The 22,236-nt window shown below is 31.9% G+C and overlaps 2 protein-coding genes across 6 annotated transcripts; one reads left to right on the plus strand and one right to left on the minus strand.

Moving 5' to 3' along the window:
* Positions 1 to 3,633: 3,633 nt before the first annotated feature.
* LOC127074692 (mediator of RNA polymerase II transcription subunit 4) lies at positions 3,634 to 6,248 on the minus strand. Of its 5 annotated transcripts, none has more exons than XM_051016036.1 (3): positions 6,043 to 6,248; positions 5,541 to 5,824; positions 3,634 to 5,422 (listed from the first exon to the last, which is right to left on the minus strand). In XM_051016036.1, the coding sequence occupies exon 3, from the start codon at positions 5,410 to 5,412 to the stop codon at positions 4,198 to 4,200; it is 1,215 nt and encodes a 404-aa protein (XP_050871993.1). In that variant the 5' UTR covers positions 5,413 to 5,422; positions 5,541 to 5,824; positions 6,043 to 6,248; the 3' UTR covers positions 3,634 to 4,197. The 5 variants fall into 5 exon arrangements, with proteins under 5 accessions (XP_050871993.1, XP_050871990.1, XP_050871991.1 ...); XM_051016033.1 differs by having other exon boundaries at positions 5,541 to 5,831; XM_051016034.1 differs by having other exon boundaries at positions 5,515 to 5,831.
* Positions 6,249 to 9,164: 2,916 nt separating this feature from the next.
* Positions 9,165 to 14,931, plus strand: LOC127136785 (uncharacterized). The gene is made up of 9 exons (XM_051063306.1): positions 9,165 to 9,633; positions 9,729 to 9,815; positions 9,905 to 10,349; positions 10,432 to 11,405; positions 11,506 to 12,070; positions 12,281 to 12,936; positions 13,040 to 13,258; positions 13,396 to 14,253; positions 14,354 to 14,931. Exons 1-9 carry the CDS (start codon positions 9,165 to 9,167, stop codon positions 14,929 to 14,931), a joined length of 4,851 nt encoding a protein of 1,616 aa, XP_050919263.1.
* Positions 14,932 to 22,236: the final 7,305 nt, after the last annotated feature.

Consider the following 22,236-nt stretch of genomic DNA (forward strand, 5'->3'; position numbering starts at 1 on the left):
CCTAAGTGTGTGACCACTGTTGCAGCCACAGAGGAAATGATGCTATGTAGAATGAGTTGATCTTGTCGAATCCAATGTGTAAAGACTGGATTAACAGTCGTAGTATTGTTCTCCAACACTTTTGATGGACATGGTTTACTTCCATCAATATAGCCCATGAGATCATAGCCTGTTAAGAGAGCCATGAACTGAATTCTCCAAGCGGGATAATTGTCTTCATCAAGCTTGATGCAGAGTTGAGATCCGGCATTCAAAACAATTAACTTGTCAGCCGGTGATGACATAATGGGTGTCCCTTGGGGAGTTTCAACATCAGAATCTGGTGATGCCATGAATGAAGGATCGAGAGAAAAAAACTTTTAAGTTAATTTGCTCTAATACCATAAAAGGGATGATTGTTTTATATATTGTAATTGCCAAAATGATGGCTATTTATAATACAGGGGTGAAACTGAAACTCCAAATATTAAGGGAGTTCTTCCTTGAGACTAGGGATGGATAATCCACAGTCAGTTCCTATTAGATAGGTAGCTAACTACTACTATTAAGCAATAATACAAATAAATACAATATTAGTTATAGCTATCTATTATTTTCATCCCTAGTGGCGCGTAGTGTCGAACCTTCAAAACACTAGTGGCATAGTAGATAATTGGATGACCGCTATTATGAACTTTAAAAGCCATGGTAGATACTTAACATGAATTTACAAATACTTAAAATAACTTCCAACAACATATATAATGTCTTAAAAGTAGAAGTTGCAACAACATATATAAATTTCAACAAGACCATCAATATAAGTTCCCATCAAAATCAAATTATAAATGTACTCAAAATGTCTAAACAAATTCTTAACATACACAAACATAAAAAAAGAGACTAAATCACATCCGCCTCATCTTCACTTTTAAGTTCCACCACATTAATATCATATTTCTCATCACTTGATTCAAACTCTTCTTCTTTCATCTCCAACTCCTCATCTCCATTAAACACTAATGTAACAAGTCTAGAGTGATGTCTAGTAACTCTTGCTGGTTCATCAACCCTCTTCTCCCAAAATCATATCATTTTTCAATATTTCATTTTCATCCTCGTTTTGTTGCAACCATTCATAACATTCATCAATAATGTTGAGGAGAATAGGATCAATTAAATCATTATTATTGAAGCGTTCTATAAGAGCTTGGTTGTACTTCACAAAATTCAAATCTCGTAGCTTTTGATGCTCTAGCTTGCTTATCTTCTTAGAATGAATCTATATTACAATCTTTTATAGATAATTAATTTAAAATCTCACAAAGCTCAAATCTAACTACATAAAAAACTATTAATTTTTAACTTATTTGCTCAGAAGTACTCCAAATACGCTCACATCCTGATCCTGATGAGTTGCATGTTAGGCTTAACACTTTATTGAAATTGATTGCAAATGAGAACAATAGTTTGATACATGGTCCACCACTCAACTGTAAATTGTAATGCAATAACTACTTAGTATTGAGTATGTCTTTCTAAATTAACAAAATAATTGCAGAAGGTATGCCATATGTATCGTGCTCCTTCCGATACATAGCAATGTGCCGCACAAAGAGTCCAATATAAGGTCCATTTGTTTTGCCTTTTTTTTAAAATGATTTTTATAGTGTTATATATTTTAGTGTAAAAAAAATTTACAAAGAAACTTTTATAAAAAGTTTCAAATGAAAATTTGGTTTGAATAGTTATTCTTAAAATGTTATTTTAGGTATTTCATCATTTTATCGAAAAAAAATTTGGATATCAAATTTTCAAAAAATCACTTAATTTTGAAGCTATTTCAAATAGTTTTTCATAAAAATCATTTTTAAGATACAACTTTTTTTTAAAATTGTGATTTTGACAATGTTTTGATCTTCAATAATGTATATTTATGTTATAGAATGAACAATTCAATATTTCAATTTATAAAAAATAAATTTAAAAAAATTTATAATATTTTGAAAAACATTTTTGTAGAATCCATTTTTAAAAATACAAAGAAAAAATCCATTTTTTTAAAGTTAAAACAAACTGACCCTCTAGGATATTTGTCTTCTAAATATTTACTAAAATCAAAAGAAATGAGCTAGTAACCAATGATACTTATCAAATTATTAGAAAGCCTCAATGTAAAACATTCTTACTTACCAAGAGATAATTTCTACCATTGTCACTCAGAACCTGCACGACATTTCCTTTTCCAATCTCTTGAACAAATAAGTTCAACAAATCAAATATCTCCAATCCAGTCTTCATGTAGCTCGAAGCATCAATACTTCTTCCAAACATACTCTCACTTGGAGTATTGACCATAAAATTGATCAATGCCCAAGACTTACTGTTTGTTCATGCATCCGACATAATATGCATCACTAGCCACTTGTTTTTTTTTTATCATAACTCCTACAATTTTTTTTATGTCAGCTGACATTTTTCTACAAAGCTCTAACTTCTCCCTTTATCCCTAACAGATACTTCTTAACTCATCTTATTCCTCCCGTTAAAGGTGCCCACCAAAATTGCAAACAATAGTTTTTTTTGCTTTGGTTTTTATAGGAGTGTCAATGCCATCTTATGTAAATATTGTCAGCAATATATTAGAAAAATCTTTGTTGTTAGAAGTATGTATTAGACATCCCAAATAATTTATCTTTCTTTGTATTATATGTATCCGATACATTTTGAATTTAATTTAATTAATGTATGAGTCTTTTTACTTATGTATATTATATTTGAATCAATTTATGACACATATACAGTTGTATGATAAAAATTAATCTAAAATGACCTAAAATATAAATTGACATAAAAAAAAAGTCAAAGTTAAAACAATATTACTGTCTAAAATACATTCAGAAGATTTTTTTTTAAAAATACATCTCTGAAATATATCTGTCATGTGCAATAAACACATTTCCAATAACTTACGATGAATTTAGAAAGTTTTTCGAAGATGCATCTTCGAAATAATCCTTGAAAATATATAAAAACAAATCTCCAAACTAGATTTTGATAAAAATGAATTGTGTGGCTAAATTACAAAACTCGTGCGATTTTAAGTTTGTCCAGTGTTGCATCGCAAATTTCAATAAAAATATTTTTAGATTTTTAAATCGGAGCATTTCGCTTAAAATATTTCATATACAGATGTAATTGCAAAAATTGAGTATTTTAATTATTAGGAATTTCTCTATTTTGTATTTATTTATTTGATAAGTTGTGCGAGCAACATTAGTCCAGATGAAGGAATTGATAATCTTCAAAAGAAAATGAATCATGAACCGAAGAATTAAGAAACGGATACATTTTAAAGACTTCCTTTAGATTTAATACATTTGTTTGTGTTAAAAGCTACATTTAAAAATAGGAGTTTTACAAATAAATATTTTTATGTCAACGAATACTTTTTATTGAAATTTGTCCACCTTATGTTTACTTTCAATTTTCAAAAAGACTGTTTTCAAAATAAACAAAAATTAACTAATTTTAAGGTTGAAATTTTGGCCAAATTTATACACAATTTAATAAATTGAAGCTTGTCTAACAAGTTCAAAATCACTTTCCGTTGCAAAATACAGAAATCACAAGACCAATAGTAACAAACAAAAATATCAGAATCAACTACATTATCTTCAATCATTTCAGTAACCTCTACAAAATCCATAAATCACAAGACCAATAGTAACAAGCAAAATGTCAGAATCAACTGCATTATCTTCAACTGTCTCAGTTTAACAGGGAAAAACAATAATAGATAAACCAAAAAAGCTGCTGAGTTACCCTCCTGAGTGTATTTTCTCAAATTAGCTGATGCTGGTCAAGGATGTTCAACTCAGCGGAAGATTATGTCCGATTACTCGAAACAGTAACTAGATGCTGAAAAGTTATGTTGTTAATTGTTATCAAGCAATCAATGCAACTTATCAAGGCTAAAGATAGATAACATCTTAAACTCAATGCTTAGAAACAAATGACAGGACCTTAGCACCTTAAACATAGATGTAGGCAAATGACATAAGTATCACACGCGCAAAATGAGCGACTTACTAGAGGGAAAAACTAATGGCTTCACATACATCATGTTTTTCCAACTATTTTATTAAAAGAAAAATTTTATAAATAAAACCTCACATGTACAGTCGACAATTTGAGAAAATAAGTTACATGGACTTCTCAATCTTCGTCATCAGAGCTTGCCTCATCACTACTATAATCACTGCTATCAGTTCCTCCAAGATCCAAATTAACATGCTGCACTTGAATAATTTCAGGCTGCTTGGGCTGAGGGATGTGAGGGGGTATTTTCGGTTCCTTTGGTTCCGGAAGTGAGTCAGTAGGAGGCAATGCCACAGGATCCCCTGGTTTCCACCCAGGTGGGGGCTTAATTGGCATATCAATAGGCAATTGTACAGGCATTCCAGGTTTCCAACCAGGCGGAATAGAAAAATTGGGAGGAAGCATCCCTTGAATTGCAGACAAATTCGCAAGTGGATTATTATTATCCACGGTCTGTAAAGGTGGAGGCTCAATAATAGCCTCAACTGTTTTCTCCTTATTTTCAAGTGCTTTAGGCAACCCAATATCAAGATCTGCAAAGTTATATAGCTGCGAAGCTCTCATTTGTTCCTCTTGTGGTGCAGGTGGCATTGCACCGCGAAGAGGAGCCGTTCCTGCTCCGAATTCCGGTGGTGCAAAGGTTGTATAACTGATTCGATGAGCATATGATAATATATCTGACAGTTTCAGCTGATATGAGACAGTTGAGGTGGTTAAAGAATCATCTTCACTACCATCTCCTGATTTCAATCTCTTGATGTTGCGGCGATAATCAGAGTAATCATCAACAAGAATGTCGAGTTCCCTCTCAGCATCTTTGAGTTTGTTGGCAAATGCAAGAAGTGCTGAATCTTTTGGCCTAATTTCCCCGTCAATCTTCTTCTTAGCATCTTGTAGATCAATAATTTCTTGGAGTTCAGAGACAGATTCAAAGATTTGGGTTTGAAGGGAGGTGAAAAGTGAAATAATTTCTTTAGTGGAGGAAGGAGAAGACGACTCAAGCGAGGAAGATGAATGTGATTGTGTTTGGGTTTGGGAAGAAAGGAATGTTGGGAGTGATCCACGGAATGCAGTGAGCCAAACAGATCTGTTGGGTGATACTTCAAAGAGTTTTGAAGCTAAGGTAGCCATTTGAGAAAGAAGTGCCTGTGCTCTGGGAAGAGGTGGTAAAAGAGAGAGTAAAGCCGCTGAAGGAGACACAGAATGGTGGTTTTGGTGATGATGGGTCTGGGAAGGAGGTAGCTTTTGAGGGTTGGGGTTCAAAAGTGATGGTGAGTTAGGGTTTGTAAGGCCTAGCCTAGCAGGGGACGGCACGGTTTGGTGTTGAAGCATTATGTATCAGCTGTGTGACAGAAGAACAAAATAACAATTGTTGAGTAAAATAGTAACATAAAAAATAAAAGTAGCTTAACACAGCAAGTTCAATAGTTTTACTATTCATCAACACTTCAAGTCTGCACCTTCCAGTGTTACCGATGGCGGATAGCAGAGAGCCTAAAATCCGACATATGGCATTGCCATCCTTCACAAATTTGGCCATGATAGAGAGCCAAAAAGCCACCAGCAATGTGCGCCATGGTGCCGCATGGCCGATCTGTGAAAATACCGACACCTTACCCTCAACTTATAGTCATTCGCTTCTTTTAGACCTGGTCATTTTGCTATAAAATTCAGTTTTCTTCTCATTTCGTATTTGCGGCTCTGTTCAAATTTCGTCTCCACCAAAATCCTCTGTTCCCTCCACCTATACCCTAAACATTGTGTCTCCTCTCATTACTTAAGAAATTGCATTAACTACAAATAACCAAACTAACAACTTTCAAAATTTCAGACACATCAATAGCTACTTCTAATTTCACTCCAAAATAATTCTTTGGGAATTCATACAAACCATGAGAGCAATACTCGACCAGAAAAAATATATATTTTTTAAGCCAAATAAAAAAACAGAAAATCCAATACCTTAAATATGCGACGTGATTTCTTCTAACCTCGTAAAACCCTCACTGCCGAATGATAAATCACATGGAACATTACGATTTAAAGGAGAGAAAGTAAAATAAGGAAGATGCCAAAGCTGGTTAGAATAATGAATAGAGATACTATAGAGACTTTGGGAAGGGATCGACTGCCTTTCACATCTCATATCCGACGCCTTTGTAATTTTGGTTCTATATATACCTTAACTTTCTTTCTCTTTCATATGATTATTATTTTAATGATATAGTATTTATCTTGTAAAATACACACGTAAGACTAAGGTTTGTTTGGTCGGGGGTAAAGGTAGGGGAGGAGAGAGAGGGAATGGAGAGAATATTTAATAATTTATGACATATGTCTAGTTCAAATTTTTATAAGGGTGAAAAGGTAGATGGAGAAGATCAAATCTCGGTTGAAACATTTTTTACTTTTTTTTTAATTTTATTTTATTTTATTTTATTTTATTTTTATTTTTATTTATTTATTTGAATATAAGTTTAATTAATTAAAATGTTAAAAGTTCTATTTTGAACAAATTTTATTTATTTTTATATATTTTTTATATTTTTATATCTTCATCTTATTATTATTATATGTGTTTAAATTTTCTTTTTAATATTATTTTTTAATTATCGTAGTATTTTTATTTATAATAATTTTATTAGATTTTATTGTATTTGATAAAAAAATTAAAATTATATATTATAATCGCTAAGCTTTTATAAAATCTTCTATGATGTTGTTTGATTGAATACTTATATTTCGTCAATAAATTTATATTTGAATTATAAATAGTAAATGTCATGAGTCATATGGTAAAATTATAAGGATAAAAAAGTAAATTAGATTTAAAATACCTCTCCTCCCTTAGTGAACCAAACATCTACTTTTAATATATAAAAATTAATTACCACCACAATTACTTAATTACCCTAATTACAATCCATAATACAGCTACTTTCATGTTCCTATAAGTAATTTCGTACTAAACTCTATTTATACTACTAAAAAATATTACCGTTATTTTATTGTTGTTGCAATCTTATCATTCCAAAATGAAATCAATATTCTGAAATCAAATTAATTATTATTAAAAAATTATAGGTAAAGTTGTTCCCAATTAAATGCAGTAATGAATATAAAAAATATTTAAATTTTTTATTATTACCATTACAACTAAAAATTGAAAAACTAATTGACGTCTATTACATTTTACTTTTGACTAATCATCTGTAATTTAATTTAATTTTTAATTTTTATTCACAACAAATTTACAACTATTTATTTTCTAATGACAATATAAAATTGTAACATTCATATGTGAACTAAATTGAAATATTTATTAACAATAAAAATTTAATAAAAAATTTAATCAAATTATAATAAAACAATACTGATTTTTTAAGTGGTCTTTCTGAGATGTCAAACCGAGAATATGAAAAGAGGGAGAAGTAATATGAAACGGTTTGATGAAAATTAGGGTTTTATTTAATTGAATAAATTGATATTATTATTATTATTATTATTAATATTGTTATTTATTAATATTTATTATCATCATTATTAATCCCATTTACCCACTTAATAACTCAAAATATTCCAAAACCACTGTTCCAAAACCACGGACAATATTATATCATTTTAAATGTAATGGATACAAATATGCAACTTCCAATACACGTGTTTCAACCCTAAAAAATCAGTATATCCACACCTTTCACTTCAATATTTTTTGTTTATATTTGAAGCAAACTTTCCCAAAAGTAACCATCATTAATGCTCTACTTTAACATCACATCAAACCTATATCTATCATACTTTTCAATAAAGATAGAAACCAAATTTGAATAATATAATATTAATTTTTTTGAAATCTAACAAATTTATTTCATTCCCCTATAAGATTACTAAAATACAATTTTAAATTAATTCCAGGTACAATATTCTGTTTAGATTCATATATATATTTTTTAAAAAAATCATTATGTAATTGCAATTTTTATAAATTCATTTTGTACATTGACAATATTTTTTCTTAATACTGTTTTTTTCTTACATTGACAATATTTTTTCTTACCTATTTATACTACTAAAAAATATTACCGTTATTTTATTGTTGTTGCAATCTTATCATTCCAAAACGAAATCAATATCCTGAAATCAAATTAATTATTATTGTAGTTTTTTTGCCAAATATTATCGTTGCTTGATTTTCTTTAAATGACAAAATGAATTTTTTTAATAATAAATATTACCGTTATTTTATTGTTGTTGCAATCTTATCATCCAAAATTAAATCAATATCCTGAAATCAAATTAATTATTATTGTATTTTTTTTGCCAAATATTATCGTCGTTTGATTTTCTTTGAATGACAAATTGAATTTTTTTAATAATAAATATGAACCACTTAAATTGTAGGAGCGTGTGTTTCTTTATGGACATTGCAAATGAGAGAACGTTGGAAAATCTCAAATATCCAAATGCTTCTGACACAGCAACATCGGTAAATGTGTAGGAACTTGGGAAAACTATAGATAAACATGCTCTAATGAAATCCCTTTAGATTTTACGGCTATATTAATACATAGGCTGATGAAAAACTTTTCATTTCCCTATATTACACATATCCACATGTTACGTAATTGCCAATTATTTTGGAGGGAACAGACGAATTTTCGTACCAAATATATATATATATATATATATATATATATATATATATATATATATATATATATATATATATATATATATATATATTATATATATATATATATATATATATATATATATATATATATATATATATATATATAATGAAAATGATCCATTCTTAACATGTACCTTATATATTATATATTAGCATTTCAAGTATTGTTCCAAACTCAAGAAATGAACTTATCATGTTGAATGAGCAAAAGCTGTAAGAAAACTTTATTCAAATAAAGCCATGGCAATGTAAGTTATGTTTTTTATCAGGTGAACATTTGATATTTTTATTCACTATAAAATTATATATCTTTTGTTTTTAGATGTATGATCAAGTATGATCATTTTGAATTATAGAGCCTGAGTGAGTACTATAATAGAAAATATTCAAAATGGTAGATGAAGAATTACATTTTAAAACTATTTTGAGGAGGAAGAATGCTGCAAAAGCCAGAATTTATAGAAAGAGTGTTATTGATGACAAGAAATCTAAGAGGTTGAAAACTGCTCTAAAAGAAAACGGTACATTTGATAAAAGACGCGGCAATGACTCAACAGCTTTGAGGATACCACTATCAGAACTTTCGCCAAACATACTAAATGACGGTCGTGGTATAGCCAACGTTGAAGTAAGTCGTCAACTTCATTCGTCCTTAAAGACTAAGCCAAGTACCAATAATAATATCAGATCAAAAAGGATATCAAGCAGAAACATTACCAAATTAGGAGTTAACTTATCTAAGAGGTTTGACAATACATTTGCTGCAACAATATCAAACCAAGATCCAATACCAGAATTGCAACTCAATGAGCTTTTTGCATCTGATAGTGGAGACGATAATATGAATGATGAATTTGACGGTATATTCTTAATTATTTTTCATTTGAGTTAATTTGTTTATGATATATCATAGAATATTACAATATTCTTAACACAATAAATGTTATGTCAAAAGGTTACAGTTCAACAACAAATTCAAGTTTTGATGAAGATGAAATGTCTAATGGAACAGATGCTATGGAAACTTTTGAAATTACATCAGGTATTTTAAAATGATTTACTATAAATAATATTTTATTATTATGAAATACAACTCATTTAACATATGAATTAAATACTATTGATGATCAGGAGGGTATTATGATATAGGGGATCCTGCCATGGAATGTCAATATTGTGGTGCAAATATGTGGTATTCGGAAAGGAAAAACAAATGTCGTCATCCGTCCAATCCTAAATTTTCCATGTGTTGTGGATCAGGAAAAGTTCAGTTACCTCTGTTAAAACCCGGTCCTAAAGTTCTACAACATCTGTTGTTTGACAACGAATCATGTGAATCAAAAAATTTCCAACAACAAATTCGAATGTACAACGTTATGTTTGCATTTACATCTCCCGGTGCGAAAGTGGACAATCGATTTAACAACGGTAGATGCCCTCCCAATTTTCGTATCCAAGGTCAATCATGTCACCGAATAGGAAGCATGTTACCGATGCCAGGTCAAAATCCACGATTTGCACAACTATATGTTTATGACACTGAGAATGAAATTGAAAATAGAATGCATGGATTCAGGTAGATATCTATTATTTTCCAAACTTTAAATTTATTTATTTAAGAAACTTGCAATAAACTGTTTCAACTCTTTTCATTATAGGTCAAAAAGTGGAGTTGATGTTAATATTGTGAGAAAACTATCTGAAATGTTATATGAACATAATGTTCATGCACAATCATTTCGCATGGCAAGGGACAGACTTTGTGAAGAAGGTGTTTCTGATTTAAAACTTCGTTTAATATCTGAACGAAGAAATGATGGAAGGATATATAATCAACCAACTGTATCCGAAGTAGCTGCTTTAATTGTTGGAGATGTCGACACTGCAGAAAAAAGAGACATTATAGTGCAAAAACAATGTGGCAAACTTCAAAGGATAGATGAGTATCATACCAGTTATTTAGGATATCAGTACCCATTATTATTTCCATATGGTGAGGATGGATATAGACCTAATGTGAGACACCGTGATAAAGGGACAAATATTCGCCACTTCACAGACATAACACAGTCAGAACAGAATAATAAAAATATTCCTTGGGAAGAAGCAACAAAGCGAAATCGACTTACAATAAGAAAGTGGTTGGCCTTTAGAATTCAATCAAGATCTAATGAAGCACAAACATTGTTGCGATCAAGGAGACTTTATCAACAATTTTTGGTAGATGGTTTTACAATGATGGAATCAGAAAGACTTAGGTGGCTTCGAAAGAATCAGTCAAAACTGAGGGTTGGCAAGTATCACAATTTGAATGAATATAATTCAAATGGAGAAACGCACGGGTCAAACACAGGTAAGAGGGTTGTGCTACCTTCTTCATACGTTGGTAGTCGTAGATATATGGATCAACTATACTTTGACGGAATGGCAATATGCAGCTATGTCGGATTTCTAGATCTTTTCATTACATTCACATGTAACCCCAACTGGCCTGAAATTCAGCGTTTGCTTGGTTCTGTTCATCTAAAAGCATCATATCGTCCTGACATCATTTCAAGAGTCTTTAAAATGAAATTTGATGAACTTTTGTCTGATCTCACAAAGAAAAGTCTATTGGGGAAAGTTCTTGCATGTGAGTAACTTATTCCATATTCAATTAATCGTATTGTTATTTTCAAATTTATCATTCGTGTGCTGACTATTGTATATATTTTATATATTTATTTTTATAGATATGTATACAATTGAGTTTCAAAAGAGAGGATTACCACATGCTCACATCTTAATTTTCCTCCATCCATCTAACAAATATCCAACTCCAAGTGATATTGATTGCATTATTTCAGCTGAAATACCTGACCAAGATACCAATGAAGAGTTGTATAATTTGGTTAAAACTCACATGATTCATGGCCCGTGTGGATTTGCAAATCGATCTTCACCGTGCATGAAAGATGGAAAATGTTCTAAATATTTTCCAAAACAGTTTCAGCCCAAAACAATTGTTGATCAAGATGGGTTTCCGGTATATAGAAGAAGAGACAATGGACATACAGTTCTTAAGAATGGAATTCAAGTCGATAACCAGAATGTTGTTCCATACAATGCAAAGTTGTTGACAAAGTACCAAGCTCACATAAACATGGAATGGTGCAATCAAAGTACATCGATTAAGTACTTATTCAAGTACATCAACAAAGGTTACGACAGAATCACCGCTGCCATTGTACCGAATGATGATGGAACTTCCAACCAGCCGCAGAATGTTGATGACATCAAACAGTATATTGATTGTAGGTACGTTTCTAATATATCACTTGAAATATGATGTCATGCAATTTATCTATTTCAACTAAAAGTGTGCAATTTTTCTTTACATGCATGGTGTAGAAAATTTTATATGTACACTATTTTGACTATATGTGTTATAATAAAATTTATATATTCTGTCTACAATAATCATTCTATTAATTTTAAATCCATTGCCTTTCATTATATTATTTGTAGGTACGTTTCTCCGAGTGAAGCATCTTGGAGGATATTCTCCTTTCCAATCCATGGTAGAAAACCAGCTGTTGAGAGACTGTACTTTCATTGTGAAGGTCAAAATTCGGTATATTACACTGATTTTGATCGTATCAATACAGTTCTGGAAAAACCAAGTGTAACTGAATCGATGTTTACATCATGGTTCGAAGCAAATTGCAAGTATCCTAAAGCACAAAATTTAACTTACAGCAAGTTTGTTTCAAAATTTGTTTATGTTAAGAAAAAAAGAGAATGGAAACCCCGTCAAAAAGGTTACACAATTGGTAGGCTTATATGGGTTCCTCCAACAACTGGCGAATTGTACTATCTTAGATTGATGCCCACACATGTCAAAGCCCCCCGCAGTTATAATGATATAAAAATAGTGAATAACGTAAAATATGATACTTTCTGGGATGCCTGTTTTGCTATGGGTTTTATCGGCGATGATAGAGAATTCATTGCAGCTATTAAAGAGGCAAATCATTGGGGTTCAAGTCAATATTTGAGATTACTATTTGTTCACATGTTATTATCAGGCAGCATTAACAGGCCAAGACATGTATGGAGTAAAACATGTCATCTCTTAGCTGATGGAATATTATATGCTCAACAGCGAATTGCAAACAATAGAGGTATTATTTTTCCTATATTGTGAATTTTTATTATATTTATTTGTTTGATTCTTAAAAGTAAATTTGTTTTATAGTTTACACTTATAATTACTATTGTATAAAGGTTTGAGGTTGTCGGATGAAGAGATAATGAATTTAACATTAATTGAGATTGAACGAAATCTTCAAAGGAAGAGCCGAAGTCTAAAGGAATTTGCTGGAATGCCTTATCCAAGTGGATATGTGGTTGAGCAGTTGGGAAATAAGCTCATATACGAAGAGCGGAGTTACAATCCAGCCGAACAATTGCAAGAATACAATAATTTATTCTTAAATCTTACAGGTAAATATGTTAAATGTTTGTAAGTTTTGTCATAATTTTATAAAGTTAAATTTTAAAGTATGATTTTATCTTACAATTTTTTTAATGTATAATTAATTTATTCACTGCATGTTTGCTATGTATTTTTTTTAAATTAGATGAGCAAAGAGGTGTATTCAAGCGAATAATGGAAGCAGTAAACAATCAACAAGGAGACGTATTTTTTTTGTATGGATACGGTGGCACAGGGAAAACCTACATGTGGAGAACTCTAGCTTCCTACATAAGATCAAAGAAACAAATTTGTTTAACTGTTGCTTCATCGGGCATAGCTTCACTACTACTTCCAGGAGGTCGAACGGCTCATTCAATGTTCAAGATTCCAATACCTACAATGGAGTCTTCTACATGTAATATCGACAAAGGTAGTGATCGTGCAAAGCTACTAAAAATGGCAAAGTTGATAATTTGGGATGAAGCTCCAATGGCACACAGATTTTGTTTTGAAGCGTTTGATAAAACCCTTAAAGACATAATGGGGCGTTCCAATTGTTCTGACAAATTATTCGGAGGGAAAGTAATTGTATTTGGTGGAGAATTTCGGCAAATATTACCAGTTGTACCAAGGGGCAGCCGTTCAGATATAATACATTCTACAATAAATTTATCATACATCTGGGATCATTGTGTTGTGCTGAAGCTTACAAAGAACATGCGACTCCAACAAGCCGGCAATACTTCAAGTACATCTGAATTAGAATTGTTTTCTAATTGGATATTAAAAGTTGGCGATGGGAAATTGGAAGAACCTAACGATGGTTACACGGATATTCCTATTCCAAATGATTTCTTAATTTCTAACTATGATGATCCACTAGAAGTCATTGTTAGTGAAACATATCCGAATTTTCTTAACAATTACAAGAATCCAGAATTTTTGCAATCAAGAGCTATATTGGCAGGAACAATTGAAACGGTTGACATCATAAATCAATACGTTTTGGGATTCATACCAGGTATGCGTTATCCATTGTAAACATATTTATAGATACATTCATATATTTATATGTACTAACATAGATTTATAATAATAAAATTTCAAAATTTTTCCCAAAGGTGAAGAAAAGGAATATTTAAGTTCAGATTCTGTAGACACTTTTGACGGTGAAGGAAATGAAGCTTTTGATGTTTTGACCCCGAAATTTTTTAATACACTTACAACTTCCGGTCTACCTAACCACAAGATTAAATTGAAGATTGGGACCTCTATTATGTTGCTTCAAAACATTGATCAACCTGAAGGTCTCTGCAATGGAACAAGGCTTATAGTTACAAGATTGGCAAACCACGTTATCGAGGCAAAGATTATATCTGGAAAGAATATTGGAGGGGTTATCTATATTCCAAGAATGGATATGACTCCAACACAATCTCCGTGGCCATTCAAAATGACTAGAAGGCAATTTTCCATAACTATATGTTATGCTATGACAATTAACAAATCTCAAGGTCAGTCATTGGATTATGTTGGATTGTATTTGCCTAGAAGTGTATTTAGTCATGGTCAATTATATGTTGCAATATCAAGGGTCAAAAGCAAAAAAGGGCTTAAGATATTAATCCATGACAAGGATAACCATCCATTGAATTCTACAACAAACGTCGTGTTCAAAGAAGTTTTTGAAAACTTATAGAACGTAAGTTTTTCATTAGTTATATTATATCAAGAAATGTCGTTGTTTATTATTAGAATTTTATTGAAGGAGTTGTATAAAATATACATTATGTTTTAACATTTGTTTATATGGATGTAATTGTTTTTTATAGGGTAATGAATCATCACTTCCTAAAAGGTTGCGGGCAGGTTTTGTATAAACCCAGTTTTTTAAGGACCAAAGAATTGTACGAAGTTAAATCATTTTTGTTGCTGGACTTATTTCTCACAATTTTAACTAAAATTGTGAACCTTTTGTTTCAATATCTTTTGTTGCATTAAACCTTACTGTATCAATTGCAATTAATTTCAACATTTGGTAGTATTCATTACTATATTTTAAAACAAATGAGGTTCTGGTATTTTTTTTACATGGTTTATGTATTTTGGTTAAATAATCATTTATTATGAAGGTTAATATTTGCGCTTTTATACCTCAAATTAGTAATAGATTGGAAAATTTCATCCATTACTAAATAAATATATTTTAATTTTTTAAAAATAAATTATTGCACTTGCGCGACCCGTGCGAACGCACGGGTCCTTTACTAGTTTATAAATAAAATGATCATCCTCCCCTCCCCTTTCATATTTTGAATTTCCTTTCATATTTTGAACCAAACATGTATGTAATTAAAATTTATCCTCTCACCTCCTCTTGATAAAAAAATTTCTCCTTCCCTCCCCTCGATTAAACCAAATAGACCCCAAGGTACCAAAGGTATCTAAAGAAATGACACCAACTTTTACACCACGTATTTCATTGTTTATTAGGGGTGTTCGTGGTGCGGTTTGAGCAGTTTTGATAATAAAAATTATTTGAACCGTAAAAGAAAATAGCATGCGGTTCAGTTTAGTTCGGTTGACTTTTAGAAATAAAATCGAACCAAACCAACAAACAAATGTGGTTTGGGTTGACTCGATTAATTTGATTTTTTACAAGATTTTTATTGAGGCATATATACACCTATAAAGAACAACAGAACTTTGTATTTAGTCATTCATATATTATTAAATAACATCAAAATTCATCATATTTAAACAAAATAATCTCATTCAATATACAAAAATCAGACTAGACAAAAGTAGAATAAAAAATATAAAATAATAGCATAAAATAATATCAAAGACATCATAATAAAACATAAAAATAGATGGGAAGAGAGATTAGATAAGAAGAAAAAGAAAGAACATAAGAGATCGATACAATATTAGAGAAGAAAAGTGCGATAGAAACGTAATTTGAATGGAATACAGTAATATAAAAATGAGAGGATGAAAGAGAAAGAACATAAGAGAGGAGATACTAGAGTAGAAGAGACGAGACGTGCATGACAAAAAAGATGAGAAAAATGTGTGATACTACTATGAGAGATTTGAGAAGGTTGAAACTGAAACCCTAAATATGAGTAAGAGAAAATCGTTCGTAATTGTAAGGTTAAGACATAATAAGTTTGAGTTTTAGGTTGGATGTGGGATAAATGAAGTTTGAGTTGTAACATAATGCGGTTTTGTTTGATTTAGTTCGATTTGCAAAATACAAATCGCAAGCAAAACTGAACCTCAGAGTTTTGTTAAAAAATAGTTCAAACACATTTCAACCAAATGCGATTTGTTGCAGTTTCGGTTTGCTTTATGGTTTTCTATTGAGTTGGTTCAGTTTTGGATACTCATATTGTTTACAAATACAATGAACAATGAAATATTATAATAATAAATATATTTTTTTAATATAACTTTTTTTTTATTTTAGATTAAGGGGTGTCTATATAAAATTTTAAAATTACATAATTTCATTAACCAACATCTTACATTTCATTAACCAACTTTATTTTACTACTAAAAATTATTTTTAATATTTGAGAGTTTATTAACCAACTTCATCACTTCATTAACCAACTTTTTACTTTTCATTAACTGCATTTGTTTTACTACTAAAGATTATTTTTAATATTTGGACTTTTATTAACCGACTTCATCACTTTATTAACTTACTTTTTACATTTCATTAACCAACTTTATTTTATTATTAAAAGTCATTATTCATACACTATTCACGCGCATGTATTGTGCACCGTCATTGTTCATGCGCATGTACTATACACAATCATTGTTCATGCATTGTTTATGACATTGTTCACTGTATTTGTGAATAGTGAATACGGTGTAGGTGTAAGAAATGTTATAAGAATAGCATTGTTGAATAGTAAAGGTAGATAATCCTACCCAAGAGAGTTTGTACTTTTTTTTATAAAAGAAATTATATTTTTGTTTTTAATAAGAGATATATTTTTGTTTCGCGATAGAAAAAACAATAACATTGTCGAAATCTATAATATAAGAAGATTTGTTGTTCCAAAAACTTCATTTTTATTCCTTCTTTGATTTTTGACAGGTCTTAAAAGTAAGGGCATTTGTTGTCCAAAAATTTCATAACTTAACTAAATTTTCTTTTATAATTTATATCCAACTCTTGGTTTTAACTTTTCGTGTTGTTTTCTTCCCATCACTATTCATTATGTTTGTATTAAGAGACACCTCAAAATTATTTGGAATTGGAACCTTGGAAATTATACTGGTTCCAGCCATAAAAAAGGAACTGACATTAAAATCTTAGTAACTTTTCCTAATAAGATTCCGACGAAATTTAAGTATAAAGTTGACGGATCTTGCTCGAATAACTAGGTTGAATACAAGGCTTTAATAGCTGACCTTGAAATCTTGTTGGATTTGGGGGGCAAGAAGAGTCGAAGTCAGAGGTGACTCTGAGTTGGTTGTTAAGCAAATAACAAAAGAGTACATGTGTATTAAAGAGAATTTGATAATGTACTTTGTTATAGTAAACTGACTTATTAAGAGTTTCGATTATGTTGACATTCGACATGTCCCTTGACTTGAATATCAAGAGGCAAATGATCTAGCGCAAATTTCCTCAGGATACAAAGTATCGAAATTGAAGTTAGAAGAGTTAATTGATGTCCGAGGAAGAGTAAAATCGACGAGGCTATCTCCGTCGGATTTGTTGATGACAAATTTGGGATATGCAGAACTTGAGAACTTTGATATTTTTTCCATTGATGATTTGACTGATATTGATTGGCGGAAACCAATAGTGGAATATCTAGAGAACCCAACAGAACCGACTGAATAAAAGGTGAAATATAGGTTTTTAAGTTATATTATCTTAGGGAACAAATTGTTCAAAAAGACATTTGGAGGTATCTTGCTAAAATTTCTTAGGGAAGGTGAGGCATACTTGGCAGTGTCGAATGTCCATAGTGAGGCATGTGGCACCCATCAAATCGGACACAAAATGAAATGGTTGTTAGTCCGACAAGGTGTTTATTGGCCAATAATTCTAAAGGATTATATTGAATTCGCCAAGGGGTGTTAAGAGTTTCAAATACATGCGGGCATTCAACATGTTCCTGCAAGCGAGTTACATGCAATTATGAAACCATGGACGTTCAGAGGTCGGACTTTGGATTTGGTTGATGATATTTGACCAGCATCGTCCAAGATTTAGAAGTACATCTTAGTTGGTATTTATTATTTTAATAAGTGGATTGAAGCAATACCCTTAGTCAATGTCGACCAGGATGCAGTAATAGATTTTATCCAAAGACATATTAGTTATATATTTAGAATTCCTGAGAGCATTACGACTGATCAAGGATCAATGTTTACTGGTCAAAAGCTGCAAGAGTTTGCTTCAGGGACATAAATCAAGTTATTAACGTCCACACCTTACTATCCCAAGAAAATGGCCAGGTCGAGACAGTCAATATAATCATCATTGGTCTAATCGAGAAGAATGTGGGAAAAAAGTCAAAGAATTAGCATAAAACTTTGGACCAAGTCTTAGGGGCATGTCAAACATCCCCAAAGGAAGTGATGGATGTTACTCCTTTTCGACTGACCTACGAACATGATATGGTTTTGCCCGTCGAAATATATTTGCAATCGATTTTGATTCAAAGGCAAAGTGAGATTTCATTCGAACATTTATTGGAGTATGATGTTGGATGAGTTGATCGATTTGGATGAGGAAAAGTTAGTTGCTTTAGATGTTTTGATAAGGAAGAAAGAGCTAGTAGTTAAGGCCTATAATAAAAAGGATAAGGTCAAAACATTTTTAACTGGAGATTATGCGTGGAAATTTATTTTGCCTATGGATCAAAGGGATAAGACTTTAGGCAAATGGTCCCCTAATGTGAAAGGCCCATTTCGAATCATTTAAGTAGTTTCAAATAATGCATATGAGATCGAAGAGTTAGTATCTAATCATAGAATCCTAAGAGTAAATGATAAATATATGAAAAGATATAAACTTATGCTACAGGAAATTCAAATTTTAATAGAATAATTTGCATAAAGATGAAACGCCAAAATGGTATTCAAAAAGTGCCAAAATGACAAGTCATTACAAACCATCACAAAATAAAGACAGAATGTAAAATACACATTTAAGCGGAAATTTAATTTTGAAGTCTTCAAGATTGAGCTTGGAAAATGCAATTCTCGTGTTCAGATAGTCGCTAGCCTCTTCTAAGGAATCGACTTTTGTTCCTATTCGAATAGCACCTTCACCGTGTTCGATACCTTTGGTCACCTCTTGATCAATGATTTCTCTAATGGCCATCGACTTTTCCTATGAAAGGCCAGCTTTTTACTTTTCTAAATTGTCAATTTCTTTGGTCAGTTCAGCAATCCAGGTGCGACGATTTGAAATTTTTTCGTCAAGTGAAGCTTTCTAGTCTAAGTATTCTTGAAGTTGATTTTCAAGCCTATTGACCTCCTTTTCAAAAGCACCACTTAAGTCCCACTCCACAATCATTTCTTCTCTTGTTTGCTGGAGTCAGGCATTGTAGGTCTTCTTAAGGTTGATATCTCGACAAACTTGGTCGAAATAGGTTTCAAATTCAAACAAGAATTAGACGATAGAGTCTGAGACCCTTTGTTTGTTAAGCTCAACCAATAACTTTTGAATGTCGATGCCAAGTTGAGCGTCTTCTTTGATAAAATTGAGGAGATCAACTTCAAGGATGTTAACTTTCAGTTGTTGAATCAAGAGGTTCACCGAACCTTCACTTACATCACCTAACAAAGCACCAGAAGAATTGGAAGATCTAGTGTCGGTCGAAAGCTTGCACAGTTTTTGAATTCTCCTCAAGGCCTCTCTCAGATTTCTTCCTTTTAATGGCTAAATTTCTTCTTGGCTCAGCAAAGTGTTGGATGGTGAATCATGACTAGTATGCTTAGCCTGGTTCTCTCCGGCAGTGATGGGCCGACCTTTTTCTTTTGTTGGAACATTCTACTTGGAGCAGGTTTCTCTTCATCTTTTTTCTTAGAATTCTTAATTTTTGGATCTTCTTGAGACAAGTTATCATGGACAGACGCCACGGTGTCGGAATATTCTTTAGTTTGCTAGGGAGATGGTAGGTTGACGTCAACTTTTGCTGCATGATTCAGATTTATAGAAGCACCCATATCTTCACTGATTGGTTTATTCTCTGGATGAACAGACGAAAGACTGAAATTAATAAAATCTGACCAGTGAATGTGAGAAATAGTTCAGTGGGAATTTAACATGGGATACATGTCAATTCGTCTACCATATTCTCTTCCAACTGTAGCGGTCCCAAAAAAGTAAAAGAATGATTAATCGAAGTTGGGTACAATTGAGAAATCAAATTTTCTTAAAATCATCGTCTAGAGTAATACCTTGGGTTCATTAAGTTCTTTTTCTTTAACTGAAAGATCCTTAGGTTGTTCATCATGTACTTTGGCATCAAGAGTAGACAAATTTTCTCCTTTATCAAAAAGACCAGCAATCGAGGTTGTTGTTTCCTTTGGGGGATTTATTTTTCGAATGGCGCCTTTCGTCCTATTGACGCCTGGTTTGGGAGAAGCCTTAGGCTTAGGTCTCGAGAAGATCAAATTTCTTTCGCTATCTTCTGAACTCTCGACCTTGGCCAAGGTTTCTGTTGGTCTTGGTGCAACCTGAGAAGTTGATTGGTTTGTGTAACTGAATTATCGAAGCCATAAAATAAGGGAATCGAATGCATACCTATGTTGAGGTGGTTTTTTTTTGTATTTCTTCTTTTTCTTAAGTTTGGTAGTCGTTGGGGAGTCTGGATCACATTTTCGATTCTGAAGGAAAGGGGCATGTTAGACTCACGTCGAAATTAGATGTTGTATAAATAGAGAAAAGGTTTACCTTTTTATTTTGAGGTTCTTCTTTTTTCTTTACCTTGGGTGCATTTGAGGGGTCCTCGATATTGGTCTCGTCTTTTGTTTATGTTTCACCTACAACAAAAATATACATGAAGTCGAAGGAACGAAGAAGGGAGAAACAATAAAAATAGTAAGTGATTGGTATGTACCTACTTTATTCTCAGGATTTTATTGCAGGGGGGAGAAGGCGATCGATAGTCTTTTTTGAAAGTTTTCTTTAGAAAACTACTTTGAAAGTGGTTCGACCACCAACCATTGAACTCCACTATGGAGTAGAAGGAGGGTTGGTATTGAAATGTAGGAATTTCTAGGACTTGTTCTCGAGTGAACGCCATGCAATCCCTATACTCTAGAGCAGGAAGTTTCCTTTCCGGACAACAGATGTCTTTCTCCCAAGTATAGAGCGACCTTGGCAACATTTGTATGAGCCAAATTGCCTAGCCATTAAATTGGGTTGGTAGCCAATGAATCCAAATCCAGTAATCCCCGTTTCAATTTGAGTGGAGAGAAGTGTAGGAGTTAAAAAAAGCTGCTCAAACAGAGTTCCACATCGTAACAGCTTATGGAGTTACGCAAAGAAATATCTTTTGAAACCAAGTTGGGCTAATGCATATATCCACAAAAGGGGCCATGGTCGAAATGAAGGTTTTTGATTCAAGGAACATGTTAATGTACTTCATGAAAGTTATTTATGAAGGAGTATCATATGGGGTAGTTAAAGCAAGTCTAGTGCCTTCGATGCTCCTGCAGTCATTCTCTTCCATCAAGGCTTTCGACATGGTTATCTAGAGCTTTGGTTCGAATGTGGCATTCAACCAAAACTGCAAAATCCAGAAGGGACCAGAAAGAAGGTATTTTTTTATTAGTTTCAGGGATATGTTTGAGTTTGTAGGAAGCGTTACCTATATATTGATACAAAGTGACTAAGAGTAACTTACTAAGGGAGATCCTTCGACCCTCATGGAGTTGGATTCCTAAAGGGGAATATTTTTTGGCTATTTGTAATGAATTAGAACAAAAGAAAAAGTAAGAAAGCAAAAGAGTCAGA

The sequence above is a fragment of the Lathyrus oleraceus genome, chromosome 4 (genome assembly GCF_024323335.1).
Source record: "Lathyrus oleraceus cultivar Zhongwan6 chromosome 4, CAAS_Psat_ZW6_1.0, whole genome shotgun sequence".
NCBI lineage: Eukaryota > Viridiplantae > Streptophyta > Magnoliopsida > Fabales > Fabaceae > Lathyrus > Lathyrus oleraceus.